The following is a 17,056-nucleotide window of genomic DNA, read 5'->3' as shown; positions in this document are numbered from 1 at the left end:
TATAAATGCAAGGAATTTAACCAACTTGTTTTTCAACACACAGCGAAAATGACATGAATATGACAGTGGACAAATGCATAAAGCACAGAATAATTTTTAAATCACAAGGTTAAAGTTTATCGATCTCACGTCTCCAGTGAAACTAAACTCTGTCAGCATACAACTTGCACGGACAGACCATGACATAGACAACACACAATCATACGGGGCACAAATTCACACTTTATAATATCTCACATTGGATCTGTCTAAGTTTACAAGGATTGTGAAATCAATTGTTCATAGTTACTCAAAGATTTGTTTAAATGTCAATTTGCTGAATCAGTCAACCTCTAGTAGGCTATATACTGTCAATCTACAAAGTGAAACCAAAACTAGTGCTGCACACATACAAATCGTGAACAAAGCGTTTGCGTACCTTTTCATAGTACTTCTTGGTCAGCACAAAAGTATTTTTTCTTGTGTAAATTTGTCTGATAATCTGAAATATCCATATAACTTACAATAATGCAAGAAGTGCAATATAATGACAGCTGGCATGTTTTTGTTCTCTCTTGTCTCATGTCATTTGTTTTTGATTTTCGCACACTGATTTGTAGCTGAACATCCAGAATCAGAGCTCTCGCCTTTTAGGTACAACTCCTCCAAAACCCACATATAGCTTTTGGCACAAAATAAAAAACTCCATGTCACTTTTTTGCATTCATTTTAGACTACACAGCACTATTTTTCTGATGGAATAACCCAAACGAACAAATGAAAACACTCGATCAGTCACTCACAGACATTTCTTTAGCTTATTCCGTTCTTTACCAGAGGTTGCCACAGCAGACACAAATTAGTCTGACATGTTTTACTGGCAACCAAGCCCCACGACTCAACTAACTTGTAACACCCTATGCTGGGAAACACCCACACGCTTTCCAATTTACACACAATGGCAATTTACATTTTTCATGTTTCTGCAATGGTGTGTAAGCCGTTTAGTAACAGTAACCAAATTCCAATGCTGGCATAAAATATGATTAGTGTTATCCAAGTATTTTAAGAATTTACTGTTTTATAAGAAAAGGCAGAAGAAATAGTGAAGTAATTTATTTTAACTTAATTACTGCAATTATTAGAATTGAATAAAAGGTTTAATGGATGATTGTTGTGCTGAAGAAACTTTCAAAAAGCATAACAAATGGTTTCTGTGAAAAATGTATTATCCTAGCTCTAACCTTTATATTGAATATGGGACATTTTGTTAGGGTTAATCAGGACTGTGACCTTGTCATATTAAAGAAAAAAAATCGGTATCGAGTTGACAGAAAGTGATGAAATCACTATAATTTACAGGTTTTTGATAATTTATGCCAATTCGAAAAGCATATGAACTCTGCTGACATATCTGTAACTGTAGTGAAAAGTCGACTGTAAACATGCAGGGCGATATGTGCGACAGTTGCTATAACAACCAAAGTAAGCCACATCCGCCAGGCTTAAAGCCCTGTGGTGGTAGCACAAAATCAGCCCCCTGAGGTTATAACGGCTCATTCCAAACTGTGATCCGCTCCTTTTTCAGTTGCCCAGCATAATACTGTTTAATACTGCCTTAACACCAACCAGGCACAATAAGTTTATGGACAACATGAATGTCATAAACTAATCTTTGTAGTTAAACACTATGGGACACTGGGATATCTGGTGACTCTAGGGTAGAATAACTTCAGACAGTGAATGAACAGGGATGCAACTACTGTAAGCCTACTCTTAATCATTCACAAGTTACACTTCTCTCTTAAAACCTAAAGTCCAGAAAAATTTCATCAGGTCTCAAACTGCATGTAGCTTATTGAAGAACATATTGATTGTGAATTTCTATACTTACTGCACTGTACAGTAGTATAACATACTAGCGCATTATCATTCTTAACACCTCCCAATAAGACAAGTCCATTTAAAGAAACAAAGATAGACCAATGACTGTTTCTAAGCTACAGTTGCCAAGGTGTGTGTCCACACATTCTTCTCAGCCTCTTTTGGAACAAGACCATGTTTTAGAACAATTATTCTATTGGAGTATTTGTGTTGGTACAAACATGCTCCTTAATGTTTGTACTTCCACTTAATGTCTGTCCTTCCAAACATTAAAGCAAACTTCCTCCAAGTTGGGATGTAAAAGAATGTAAAACTCATTCTCTTTGACCTGAAACAAACTATGAAAGCACCCGAACAGTAGCAAATAACTGCACAAATTTCAAACATCAAAGTGTAACTCAAGTACGACACATTAATGTGTCCACCTCTATTTTTGGACCATGTGTTTCTTATTTGTCTGTTATTTATTTACCCTGGATCTCCATTAGGCGCCTTACAAAAAGGCTCTTATTAAATTTGTTGAAATGGCTTACACTTCAACGTCAAAGTCTCCGAAACAATGAATTTTGTCAGTTTATTTAAAAAAAAAAGTGTTTTAAAGTTGATGAAGGTGTGAATCACAAACAATCCATATGATACACAAAGCAGAGTCGTTTCTATAGCAACATGACCACAAATATCTCACCTCCTCCCACTTAAAGACAATACTGTTATTATTAATGTAGTATTTCACAAGAGAGTTCAGACATGAAGCACATAGTAAATACTTACTGTATGGGTATATAATACATATATTGCTCAAATGCAAATACAATGTAGACGAACATAACCTTGCCATATGGGACATGGATATACGCTAATATATGATCATCTTTAAACTAATTGTTTTTACATACAAACATCAAGATGAATGTTTTGTACATCAGATGAAGGTTTTGTTGAAGTTGCAAGAATGATGTAATTCTGCAATAATAGAGCAACTTCAATAATAGAGCCGATAGAAAAATTTCGGACAATATTTTTTCTCTTATCACATTATTGTGTATCAATTCTTACATTGGTATACTGAACAATAAATGGTGATGTGACGTGTGAAATTCACTTAAAGGGATAGGTTCTGTCATAATTTACTCATTCTTTACTTATTTCAAACCTTTAAGGGTTTCTTTCTTCTGTTGAACACAAAAGAAGATATTCTGAAGAATGCTGAAAGCCATGGTAGGAAAACAAATACTATGGAAGTCAATTGTTACAGGTTTCCAGCTTTCTTCAAAATTTCTTCTTTTGTATTTAACAAAAGAAAGAAATACCAAAAGGCTTGAAATAAGTATAATGAGTAAATTATGACAGAACCTATCACTTTATGTGAATTTCACATCATATCATCATTTATTGTACAGTATAACAATTTATGAATTGATACACATTAATATGATGGAAGAAAAAAATACTGTCAGTTATTTTTGTATCGGCTCAATCTCTATTATTGCATCATTCTTGATATTTCAACAAAACCTTTATCCCGACAAATTGATAACAGTACCTTTATAGCAAATATGCCTATTTTTTTTCATCAAAAAAATTAAATAAATAAACCAAATAACAAAAAAAATCTATTAATTTTAAAATCAAAATGTATGTACAAGACCAGTAAATGTTTTTATATGTGTTAATTCAGCAAATTTATAATCCTGTATGATACAGTAAGTCACTTTGCTCTGTAACTCAAAATTAAACACATTTTTAGATATATCGTCACCTTTGAGTTATAAGGTTCTATTTGACATTTTTGTCAAAATTGAGTAATTGACATATTCTTATTAAATGACAACTTATTTACATTATGGGATGATTTTTATAAGTTTTTTACATTTTAAGATTTTTTATTTTAAAAAAACAAACGTCACACATACTGTCTGCGATATGGAATGCTAAAACTTTGAAGCTCAATATCTCAAAATCATTCAGAATGCAGATAGAACCTTTTAATTCCAAGGTAACCATATATATGGGGTATATTTTTTGTGTATATTATATCTCAAAATGTAAATGTCCTCAAAGGATTAACTCACATTTCATAAAATACAAAATCTATCCCTCTAGCTAAGTAATTCAAACTTTGCAACTGGATTTGGCAAAAAAGTAGTCAAAGAATCAGTCCTCTGGGTGACAGATGGTTTAGAGCGTGCTTCAGGGCAAGCTCTTGTGCTTAGCAACAACTGACCCACTGAGCTTTCCCTCATTCTGTGCTAATCAACTGTTATTGACTCCAAATCAGCATAAACTACAGATGAAGTTTTCTTGCTGGAATTGCTATATGCCTGAAAACCAAAAAATGATTTCCCCAATGTAGCACATGGAGTTTTCTATGGCCTGAAGTAACAAATCATTTCACATCAGACAACATTAATAAAGCTTCCAAACTGGCACACGTTTTTTTGGAGAACACCTCATTGTGATACACATCTAGGCAACAATAGCTTCACCCATTTTTTATTTTTTTTTGCTGATGCTTTTCTGTGTATCTGCAAGCATCATCCTAAAAACTTTCCACTCACATACTCTGAGGCGGAAGAGGACCTTTAGATTCCCACCTGCTTAAGCCAGACTCTTTCCTGCACCCCTCTCTCTATCTCTGTGTGATCCCATGCCTTCATTCTCTGCTCTTCCTCTTTTTCACCAGCAGTCCCTCCCTGTGCTCCCACCCTCCGTACTCTAAATTCAAGAAAGTAGAGTGTTCTTCCACTTCTTACCGCAGCTTGCTGGGAGGCCAGTCCTGACCTCTTGGTAGACCCCTGTCTGGAGCTCAGTCTCTTCCAAGATTCGGAGAAGCGCCCTCTGGTGGAGGGGCGTCCAGGCCCCTGTGCCTCCTCCCTCGTGGAGCTTACCTTGAAGCCTTCTCTCCTCCCCTCCCATTTTCTTTTTGTCATAACTTATAAGATTTTCTTGATGACACTGGTATGAAAAACCACGGAAACGAGCAGCCCTAAACTATGATGATTCTTCTTCTAAAACTCTCCGCAAGTTGTCAGGTCATCTCTTTCCTGAGCTTTTCTTGAATAGAGACACAAAAGAAGTGGTGGGAGTTTGGCTTCTACACTGTTGCATGTGGTCCCGCTGCTTCAGTTAATCTACAATCCGTTGAAAGATGCAGAAGGAGAAAGACTCAAGAAAAAAAATCATACGTAGCCAGTACAGCCCCGCCTGCAAGGTTCCTCTCCGGTCTCAGCCTCCTGATGTCTTCAAACTGAGCGGGCAAAGGCAAAGCAAGTCACTCTGGAACTGAGCTCTCATCCTCACGCTCTCTCCCCACCCTCATTCACACTCCCTCCTTTGCTCCCTCCCTCTTTGCCTGTTACATCTCTCTCTCTCATCTGCTTCACTACCAGAGTTCACAGCTCACGTGTCGCCCACTCTCGACGTACGCTGTTGTGGAGATTAAAGAGTTATTCAGAACAAAAGCTGAAGGTTTCTACAGGTCTCTTACTCCCCTGTGGACACACACTGGTTTTAATCGACAGAAGAATGCGCTCTCTGGTGCAGTACAAAATGCTAAGAACTTTTAATACATCTAACATGAAATGTGAATCACCAAGATCTGCACATCTTGAGACCTTTTTTTGTTACCACTGACATGTGACCCCTAGTTAATTAATACCTTACTAACTACCTTGTGATATTTGATACTAAAGAGTCAGAGACTTGATGTTCTTCACTTGAAAACATCTCTGCACTGTCATGTGTACAACCAGGGGAAAACAGACCTACTTTACATATATAGAAATTGAGGAACATCCTCCTACTGATCTGATAAAAGCCTAATTTCCACTGCGTGGACAAGAGTATGGTGTGATTTAAAAAGGAAAGCCTGAATATAACCGGTGTATGCTGGAAAAATACACAATCAGATGCAGTCAATAGTCATGGTAAATGGTAGAAAATTGCAATCGGTGGAGGATGCACGATTGATGATTCTCTGACAGGTAATCAATGTTTTGAAGTGAGTCTCTCCACCCTTTAGCTATTGGTCTATACCCAGTATAAACAAGCAAATCAAGGCAATCCAATTTATCAATGTATCTGCACAAAATTGTAGCAATATTGTACTATTATAGCACAGTGATACACACTAATAATCGAAGACAAACTGATTCATGATAAAAACAACCTGACAATCAATGGATCCTATTTACATCTAGAATATTGTATATTGTGTTTTGTAAGTCCCACCCACTCATAGTTGCCAAGGTTACCACAAGAAAACACTAGTCCAGCAAAGCTGCTGGTTCATTATCATTCCAGTTTACATCAACGCCTAACCTATAAAAAAAATGTGAAACATATACCAAAGCAGCAATTATAGCACATACTGTCAGAGCTTTATTATTAATTGGTCAAGCTAAAAAATAAAAATACTTAGTTTTAAGACAATTAGAATTCTAGCAATAAAATTGAACAGGATTGTTTTTGTAAAATGAGACTTATAATATTATATTAGAGGTGAAGTTTCTAGTGATGGCTTTTGGATATTTCAGTGGACTTTGTCTTATTAGCTGTAAGAAAGTAACGTGTTTCTAAAGACTTTCTAAAAGTTTAATTAAAAGTTTAAGCGAAAAGACTCGGCATGTAACCTTGTGTAAAGCCCACAACATACTGAGTCATCACACTTGGAAGTAAGCGAGGTATTTTATTAAAAAAGCTGCTTGTTATATCTCAGAAAACAAATAAGACCAGCAATTTCACTGACCAGAACAACAGCTTGTGGCTGGTTAGCAGCCCAAAACATCTCTTGTTTCTGTTTTTAAATCAAAAACAAAAATGTGAAGCTGCTACAATTCAGAGTAATGTAAGGTGTTTCAGAGAATATACAGGAATCAGGGACTGAAATTCAAAACCTTTTAAGACCTTTTTTTAAGGCTCTTTCCATACTTTTAAAGACCTTATATCCACTTTAGGTCTCCACAGGAGTTTTTAACTTATAGTATATTTACTAAATATTAATGTAAGAAACTAATCCAAAACTAAAACATTATTCATATGCTGAATCAAAATCGGTTTAATCTAGCTAATTCAGCAGGTTGGAGCATATATAACTGCAGAAATAATGGTGTTACCTTGGTTACTGCAGTAAACAAGGCAGCATGATGTCAAATCTAGCAGGATTTTGTTGATTTCATAAACTATACAGCATCCTGATATTAGCAGATTTAATTCTGGCAAGCTTTAGCATACACCATATATTGCATAATCAAAAATGATTTAAAATGTAATAAAAAAAAAGCATTTTAGACTTTTATATACTTTTTAAGGGCCTTAAAATTCTCTACATTGGATTTATTAACTTTTGATATTTTTTAAGATTATATTTTTTTAATTGCAGGGTTTATTTTTTACAACTATACAACAAAATGCATTGTAGCTTTTTGTGAAATGTATTATTTAATATTACACTGACTGCTTGAAAAGATAGAAAATCTGTCTCCAACCTGTGGACATCTGACTCACAGAGGCCAATCATTTCCAATTATTCGCTGTGTCATTTTATCCATTATGCCCTTTACTAAGTGCTCAGTCCAGCAATTTTGTGACAGATTAAATCAGTCAGAGGTTGTTTTTCCTCTTTTCAGATATTTCAGTAGCAAGTATGTGCGACATTCACACAAGACATTTTGTTTGAATAATATAAATGTTGCTGATACAAACTTAAGGTTAACTGAAGCATGTGTACAGTTTCAGAGAGGTGAATTCTTACCTTCATTTCTGTGCAGAGAGGTTGCAAAACTCTCCGGGATTGAACTTTCCTTGTCATGGAGTCCTGTTTAATGAGGAACACACAGAGTACTCACTTTTAATTTATTGAGTGACATTACAATTCATTATTCTACATACTTTCCTTTAAAATATTATTATATCTCAGATCAGAAAACATGAACTGACTTTTTTTTTGTGATGAGCAGTTCATGAAAGGACGCTTTGCGAAAAAAAACCCCATCAACTTTATATTAGCTTCCAAACTAATGCTTAATGTTTTTAAATGTTATTAAAAAAATATGTCCACAACCAGGCTTGTGATTGAGACGGAAAATGAAAGAAAGGGAAGGAAAATCATCACACAAGGCAAGGGTAAATCTTGGCCTGTATTATTAAAAGCGGGACTAAGTAATGATCATATTGCAGCTACAGTGCAATAAAAAGCAGTTATCATTCGTATCTGTCAGCTTTTAAATGTGTAAGCCTGCAATGACTTTAGAGAGACACATAAACTGAGGAAGATATACTTATAGTGCTTAGAATTGGAATTTTATATTCTCTAATGAAAAGTTAAATGATTAAATTATAAAGGCAGAAATCTCTGGGTTAACTGGAAGAGAAGACGTAAACCACTCATCTGATTAAATCCCAGTAGCAATTTTCATGTAGAAGAAATAGGCTGTCATTTTACAGAAACTGAAAAATCCTCTAAAGTAAAATAAGCCCAAAGAGAAGATGGGTAGAGAAAGAACTTGCATTGCATATAGTCTATGTGCATCACAGTAAATACCTAAGAAATATATGCGTTTGGTTGATTTAATCATAATTTTACATTTCAATTAGTAAGTTTTGGCCTTGCACTCCATATGTACTTCCAATAGACCCTCTATCTAGTAAGCATTAAAATGGTTGGCAGGTTTTATGCAACTTCTGCAAGAATGCACACTTCTAATCAGTCCGTTAGAAAAGCAAGTTGCGTTTACAAGGCTGTGCAACATTTAATGTATCACAGCAAATTGTGAGATCAAATGAATAAATGTGTATTTAAAAAGCTGGTTATTGCAAAACATTCTCTATATTCACCTGCTTAGAAAATGGATGCCCTTTCTAACTCCTACTAATATCATTTTTTCTATTTCCACCCTCTGAATCCAAACAGCGCTTTTTTCTGTAATTTTATCACTCTATAGTGTTGCAATGACAGTTTTCCCTCAGTGCCTCACTCATTAAAAATATAGGTAGGTGACAAAGTAGTCCGAGACTGCACTGAAAACAGATGAGTGCACATTAACTATAGTCATGTTAAGTGTAAGGTAGGGTTGTCCATGAAATCCTTATTGGGGAGTATTTCAACCTAAGAGCTGCAATCCTCTTGTCAGACTTTGCAAGTAACAAGGTGCCATATATGGAAATTCTTTACAGATGTTTTTGTTCAAAACAAGTACTTTCCAGGGATTTGATTGTTTCTGTGTTTGTGGCAACAAACAACAGCACAGCTTAACCATGTGCTCATTGTATTTGAAATTATTTAAATAAAATGAATTTTTAAAATGAATTTTTAAAATTCATTTATTTAGTCTTTTTGCCTTGCTCTAACGTTATCTATCAAACCGAAGTTGTAACTTTCTCCAGAAAAGGATGGATATGCAATTATATACAGTATACAAGGTGTATATAAGTATTTCAAGAGATCACACTTAGCTATTGCTTGATACTAATTGCAGGTTTGGCATGTTGTCCTGGGAGAGAACCCTGAGCTCGGAGATACTTGAGCCCAGGGCTCCCACCTGGGGCCTCATGTACGAAGACTTGCGTGGAAATCACACGAGCACAAAACCCCTCCCTGCCTCCTCCCCCGTATGAATATGCTAATGACTCTACTTTGGCAAAACCCAATGAAAAAGCAACGGCAAAAGCAAGCAAAAAGAGAAATTTTAAACAGAATGTGGATTGTAGGTGCTCCTTTCGGAGTTAGACCGGAAAAAAGCGGTGTTATTTGCAAGTTTGTTCTCCGGAATTAACAACAAAAGAAAAAAATAGAGTGGGAGAGTTTAGCTGATGCGGTTAACACAGTTGGGTCTGAACATCGCACTGAGTGAATAAGAAAAGAAATAGTGTGATTTATAGGTGTAAAATTTTGCAGCACCTTGAACAGTCTGGCGCAGCTTGTAAAACGCATGTCAATATGTTTTGACACGTTCGAGCATGAACTCGGTTCGAATCCAGCGTCTGATGAACGCTTTCTTCTTTTTTCCCCCAAATACTTATCAGATTTTGCCAACTATTTATCACGAGAAAGACAAGTAGGAATCATTAATAAGTGCATCATATTTTATTTGCACATTTATTGAATGGAAATGTTTCTGATTCACGTATGCAAATTCATCTTCAGATAGTGTCTTTATAGCAATGTGCGTGCAGTAGATAGCTCAGATTACATTGGGAAAACAGGCGACTGCTGCAAATTGTGCTTTAATGTTTAGCTGGTTAACTGTATGGTATGGAAATCTTATATACCTGCTAGATGAACCCGTCTCATACAGCTGCCATTGCAAGGCTCAGACACTTTGTAGAGAGCAATTTAACACAACTGCCTCTAGAAGTCGCCAATGGAAATAAAACAGACACGCACAAAAAATGTGCGTACGCCAGCAATAAAGCTGGCGTGGAGCTGCACACATTCCCACGTTCAGTTCATCGCTAGTAAATCCAAACGCGAGCGATTCTGAGAATGAAACCTGGAGTACGCAAAGTTTTTGTGCATATGCAGCGTTGATACATGAGGCCCCAGGTCATTTAGCATAGAAGGGAGTCTGAAATCAGGTAGGTCTTGAGAGCTCCCCCTGGTAAAAGAGAAAAAGGGGGAGATGGGGTGGATGGGAGGATTGTTCAAAAATGAAGATATAGAAGGTCGACAAAATGGGCTCTATTCATTATAGGCTTGGATTTATCTGATTGGTTTGTCAATTATTGTTGATGCGAGACCAGCCGCAATCAATCATAGCTCAAAATTAGTTAGTAAAACTTCCCTAAATACATGTATACAAGTTTTGTATAGCTCTTTTTGAGTGGTTCACTGAAAGATTCCATTTGGGATTTACAAATTCAATTATGGGAGCAAAACCATGCTTTAATAAGCTTTATTTTTAAGGGTGAAATATTTTTCTGCGCATGAATCATAGGTAGGGTAGTTCTTTATTAGGAACTGCAAAGTTAAACATAAAAGGTTAAAGTTTAAAGAGTTTGAATAATCTCTAAAGTATTTTAATGAGCAATGTTCTGTGTTCTTTATAGTCATCTGTTGAAAAACAAAAACGTTAAAATGACAAAGGCTTCAAATGAAACATCATTGACTAACAACCACTAAGCCCACAGCAGGTCTGTCTTCAAAGGTTTGCAATTATTGGTGAAAAATAGAATTGTTAATTTCAGAGCCCAGCTGTTTCACTGTTTCAGCGGTATGACTTAATTTGGATATAACTGTTTTTAAAAAGCTTAATGAATTTGATTGATTGGCCAGACAGCCTCTTTATGGGGTGGATGGCAGTGCTTGAAAATAGGCTGCAATATGGAGCAGACTTTCTTCTGTTAGTCAAAAATCTGACAAAACAAAGCTACCTGTATATAATTGTTGTTCTTCTATCTCTCAAATCAAACTTGCGCTTTCTTGTGTGCATGCTCATTTGCTATCTGTCAAGTCCCAAAACAGAAAGAAATCATGTCGAAACAAAACACTTGACAGAATTTCTCTAATATATGCAAAACCGTGTTCCCTGCTAAAACTGATAATCATATCCCGGTGTCTATTTTTCAAGCTTCATTACACATGGTTCACTCTCTCGGTCAAGATTAAAGAAGACTTCAGATTGCTCTGACTAATTGGTTCTTGATTGTTGAATGATAAAAAGGTTGTGGATGCATTTTTTAGCAGTCTGGAGCCATCAATAATTCAAGCTCCACAACAACAAAGTCAGTAGGTGGGTGTGTGTGTGTGGCCATGCATGTGTGTGTACAGGGATGTTTGCATAAGCCTGATATTAGCTACACTAGCAACACATATTTGGGTACAAAACTGATTTTTCAAATATGCATTCTAACTGGTTTAAAGTCAGAAAACTAAACACAGAGAGCCAGTTTTGCTTTAGTGTTCAGTGCTTTCTCAATGTGGCTTATTTTAGTAATAGTTAAATTAATATACTCAGGATCAGAATAAGTGGATTACTGAAAATGTAAGAAATCAACTGCACTCAAAAATCACAGGTTGTCAGACACACAACTTAAAATGTGAGTGGTTTTATAACTCCCTAATTATCATTTCAAACCACAATCTAATTTTATGGTTTTATGGCACAGAAGTTAATCATCAAACTGATAAAGCAAAAAAAAAAAAAAAAAAAGCGTCAAAATATGCTCAACATATCCTCTTGCTGTAACATATACAGCTACTTACAGTATATGCCCTTTAAAATACCTGAGAAGTTAGAAGTTTGAACATTTATCATAGTTTCTAAAAAAATGACTAGATGAAAAGTATGTCAATGTGTCACAACATGCAATAAGCTGCCTTAGGAGAAATCTGTGAAAGTGAGTGAATAAAAAGGAGACATGAGTGATTTCTCCTTTTAGGACATATGGTAGAATGCCTTCTTGCTCTGTGCTCACTGCAGTTTCCAACAGATGGTGAATGAGTACGGCTATCATTTATTTACCATAGCGCAAGTCAAATGCATACCACGGTGACCAATCGGCCTTATTAATTATCAGCCTGAAGATCAAAAGCAGTAGCCATCTTTCCATACCAAACTGTAAGAGCACTAGTCAGAAATCAGTGAAGTTGAAAACTTGAGTGATAAAAGTTGAGCTGGTTTTTAACAGGAGCGTAAAATATACAAAATCAGCAACATTTCAAAATAAAAGAGAGTCTGTCTCTTACCAGTTTGATGATTCCTCTTCTCAGTTCTTGCTTTTTTCCCCTTAAGAAGGTTTAGCTTGTTATCTCAAATGATTTGATGTTCAAAGTTTCAAGGCGGCAGCGAGGCCACAAAAAAGCCCAAAAGGCCTCTAAAAAAGTTTTAGGAACCAAACAAGTGTAGCTTTGGTTTAAAAATCACATGCGCCAAGACTGAGTCAATCAGACAAAACCTTCAATGACCTTGGGACTCATTTAACATCAGTGTCTCTACCTTGGCTCTGTTCCCTGCGTTCATGGCATCCACATCTCCCATGTGTTGTCCTTGGGTCCCAGCGTCAGACCCCAACACAACTATGTGGCCGCTGTCTACCTCAAAGTTGCTTGCAAGGTCCTTCAGCATCCATTTTAAGTCAAGCTTCGCAAACTGAACTCTGATCTAGGTGGCTCATTGGGGAAAAGTGTCCGAACTTATAAGTGTCTACGGAGAGAGAGAGAGAGCGCAGGAAGGAGAGTGTATGTCTGTCGTTGCCCTGTCACCAACGCATGACACACGTCATCAGGGGAGGCACCTGGGCCACAGACATCCGTTTGACTCTCCGAATGAGATACGGGAGGTGTGGGGACCAGAGGGTGGCAGGGGGGTCGGGAAAGGCGTGTGGGCCGAGGGTGAGCAAAGGGGGCTGGGGTAGCATTGCCTGCCTGCTTGCTCACAGATGCAGGTTGCTAGGTGAGGGGGCTATAAATGCTCTCTTATTGAGGGGCTAATGATGTCAAATAAAATAAAGCAAACAGTTGGAAGCTAACGAGGGCTAATTTAGTGTGCTCTACGTAATGAATTAATGACGAGCACCCCACTGACAGAAATGGCGAGCGCTAGAAAATGACAGGAGACTGAGGACTGCAATGCACTGATCAAGGGCCGCCGATCTACTGATAACATTGACAGATTTCTTCTACTATATTTCTAGCTTAAAGTACTGGAAATAAAAGCAGAGCAGCTTTCAAGTTCATCGTCGCAATGCCTCTCTCCCTTTGAGCCTCTCTAATCTTTCTCGTTTTCATGGCTTGTCTGCTGTTTGGATTGAGGTGGTCGGGTTTGATTTGGCTTGTCTCTGAGGCTGTCATGGCTAGAAGGAGCCAGATGAACAAAACACATTTGCTTCCATGCTCCTCCATCAAAAGGATCACGTGTAAGAGAGAGGGAAAACTAGCAGACTGGCATGGATATTTGATAAGCACAAAAACAATGATCACCGATGATCAAACATTCAGTCAGACGAGATTACAGATTTACAGAGTAATTTTATTTATATATCAATATAGTCTTATCAAGAGCTTAAAAGAATAGTCCACCCAGAACTAAATTAATACTCACTAATTCTGTTGTTATTTACTCACAATCACATAATTACAATCTCGTATTTCCAGGTTGGTTTTGTTGAATTTTTATACTTTTTCTCATGTAGCAGAGTAAACACACTAAAAAAAAATGCTGTGTACTATAGTACTATATATTCATTTTTCAGAAATGATTTTTTTTCCGATTTTTTATTTTACTCAAATTTAAAGTCATGCATTGTACTGTATTGTTTTAAAAATATATTTGAAGTAAATTTAAGGACATTATACATAATATGGCTTACATTAGTAATATTAATAAAATGTACACTCATCGGCCACTTTCTTATATATACCTGTCCAACTGCTCTTCAATGCAAATTTCTAATCAGCCAATTAAATAGCAGCAACTCAATGCATTTAGGCATGTGGACATTGTTAAGATGATCTGCTGCAGTTCAAACTGAGCATCAGAATGAAGAAGAAATGTGATTTAAGTGGCTTTGAACGTTGCATGGTGTTGGTGCCAAACAGGCTAGTTTGAGTATTTCAAAAACTGCTGATCTACTGGAGGTTTCACGCACAACCATCTCTTTAGTTTACATAGAATGGTCCAAAAAAAGAGAACAAGTGAGCAGCAGTTCTCTGGGTGCAAATCCCTTGTTGGTGCCAGAGGTCAGAGGAGAATGGCCAGACTGGTTTGAGCTGATAGGGCAACAGTAACTCAAATAACCACTCGTTACAACTGAGGTATGTAGAAGAGCATCTCTGACAACACGTCCAACCTTGAGACGGATAAGCTGCAGAAGAAGACCAGACCGAGTGCCACTACTGTCAAGAAGTGGAAAATGATGCTACAATTCCCACAGGCTCACCAAAATTGGACAATAGAAGATTGAATAAATGTTGCCTGGTCTTATGAGTCTCGATTTCTGCTGCAACATTCGTATGGTAGGGTCAGAATTTGGCATTAAAAAACATGAAAGCATGGATCCATCTCCTCCCATTAGAACCAACTGAGTATCTTGGCAAAACCACAGCCAACCTGAGTATTGCTGCTGACCATGTCCATTCTTTGTACTACAGTGTTAACCATAAACCACCATAAAGTGCAAATCATCTCAGACTGGTTTCCTGAACATGACAATGTCCTAAATGGCCTCCATAGTCACCAGGTCTCAATACAATAGAGCACCTTTGGGATGAAGTGGAACGGGAGATTTGCATCATGGATGTGCAGCCAACAAGTCTTCAGCAACATCATGATGCAATCATGTAAATATGGATCGCTAAATCTATGTCATGAAGGTTTAAGGCAAAAGAGGGTCCAAGCCAGTACTAGTAAGGTATACCTCATAAAGTCTTCGGTGAGTGTAAGCAATATAAGAAAAACAACAACCATAAACCAGTAATTGATATGTTGACTATGTAATATGTATCAAATCTTAGAAAGAAAGAAAGATAGAAAACAGACAGACCGACAAGCAGATAGATAGATAGATAGATAGATAGATAGATAGACGGACGGACGGACGGACGGACGGACAGACAGACAGACAGACAGACAGATAGATAGATAGATAGATAGATAGATAGATAGATAGATAGATAGATAGATAAAACCTTGTGTTATGATTGGTATTAAATTGATGTCACTATATAGTAAAACTCAAAAATCAAGTTTTAAATGACATATGTTTAGCTCAACATGTGTGAGGATAATAATGCCAGAAGTAATTATGTTTGGGTGAAACTATTTAAGACTGGATCACAAAGTGTTTAAGAAAGATATAACACTGAAGCGTTTTACAGCTGTGAAATGAGCCTTTTAAAATGGCCAAGTGTTAAGTTGAACTCTCTTTTGTGCTTTTATTCTCTTAAATGCAGTCCATCAAAAGGCTGGGCCATTTCTAAGGGGTTATCATGAGTAAAGAGTGTAACCAGCCATGGGCATGCTCTATAATAACCATAATGTGATGAGTCAATTAACAGTGATGAGGGGAATAGTGCCAGAGAGAGAGAGAGAGAGAGAGTGGCAGAGAGATAGAAAGAGAGTTGTGATTGATCCCCCATGGGATGGTCTCATATCCTCATTTAAGTACCTGAAAACCAATCAGCACTGTGAGTGTGGCTGTTTATATCCATCTAAAATCTTTAGCACATCTGAGGGATGTGATGATACAGAGAAGAGGCCCCATATGTTTGGATCCATCAGGTCTAAACAGTCCATCAACGATCCAAATAATCCTAAAAAGCTCCATGGCAACAAGACACCACTACAAATGTCCATTGCTTATATTGCATGAACACACAGTTGATCAGTAAAACCAAAATAGCTGGATATCTTTTAAAATAATTTCATAATATATTTTTTCTAAAATATTGCTGTATCTTATTGAGATGGAGCAAGCCTTGCCTCTAAATAATTTACATATTTATGAACTATCAATGTGATCACTCTAAATAAGCTGTTTTTATTTGCTTAAAATATATATTTTTTATTTAATAAGCAATATGATATTTTGCACAATTGTCTAAATCAGTTTAAAACACTCCCCCGAAATATAATATTGACAAAGAATAAATCATGATATCAATACTAAGATTTCAAAATCATTTCAAACCTGCCATCAAAGATTATGGCACTGTTTTGAGCAGATCCTGACATGCACTGTATAGTAAGGAAAAGCTGTGGAGTGCCCAGAGAAATCACTTGACTGTCTAGCTCCATTTGGGGGTTCAATAAGCTGTGGGCCACTTATCAGAAGAGGAGTCAGAAATCTCAACATCCTTTAGCAAGATCTCTGAATTCACTCTCAAAGACTTGCTGACCTATTTCTTGTATACTGGATTAAAAAAACCCAGAAGACTAACCTTAAAATCCAGGTGCCTCTAGAAACCAGCAGTTTGATGTACTTGACTAACCCCATTGACATTAGATGAAGTCGACATTTACACTACCCCACTAAGCGCCACCTCTGTGGGGGGAGGATGTTGCCATAGTAGCACACCCCTATGTCACTTTCTGAGTCATTTAATTATTAACAACCCCATGCCTGCACTGTGAAGGAATATCCTAGCCTGTTGCACCACAGTGTGTGATGGATACTCCATATAGCAGGGTAGGGCAATTTTCTAAAAATTCAACTGAAGTGTGTTGAGCCACATAATGCCTAATTCAGCACAGTGATA

The 17,056-nt window shown here is 36.8% G+C and overlaps 1 protein-coding gene across 11 annotated transcripts in view; it reads right to left on the bottom strand.

Annotated features, from left to right (window-relative positions):
* Nucleotides 1-17,056, bottom strand: part of trpm3 (transient receptor potential cation channel, subfamily M, member 3) — a 226,463-nt gene that overhangs the window by 205,245 nt on the left and 4,162 nt on the right. For 8 of the 11 annotated variants that reach the window (XM_021476467.3, XM_009301557.5, XM_021476469.3 and 5 more), the window contains exon 1: nucleotides 4,617-5,147. In XM_021476467.3, the coding sequence (XP_021332142.1) occupies nucleotides 4,617-4,793 (177 nt within the window). In that variant the 5' untranslated portion in view covers nucleotides 4,794-5,147. Of the gene's footprint in view, nucleotides 1-4,616; nucleotides 5,148-7,615; nucleotides 7,679-12,547; nucleotides 13,062-17,056 lie in introns of those variants that run through there. The other 3 variants (XM_073952174.1, XM_073952175.1, XM_068221439.2) reach the window with 2 other exon arrangements.

This window comes from Danio rerio, chromosome 5 (assembly GCF_049306965.1).
Source record: "Danio rerio strain Tuebingen ecotype United States chromosome 5, GRCz12tu, whole genome shotgun sequence".
NCBI lineage: Eukaryota > Metazoa > Chordata > Actinopteri > Cypriniformes > Danionidae > Danio > Danio rerio.
This window is presented reverse-complemented; position numbering and strand designations above follow the sequence as displayed.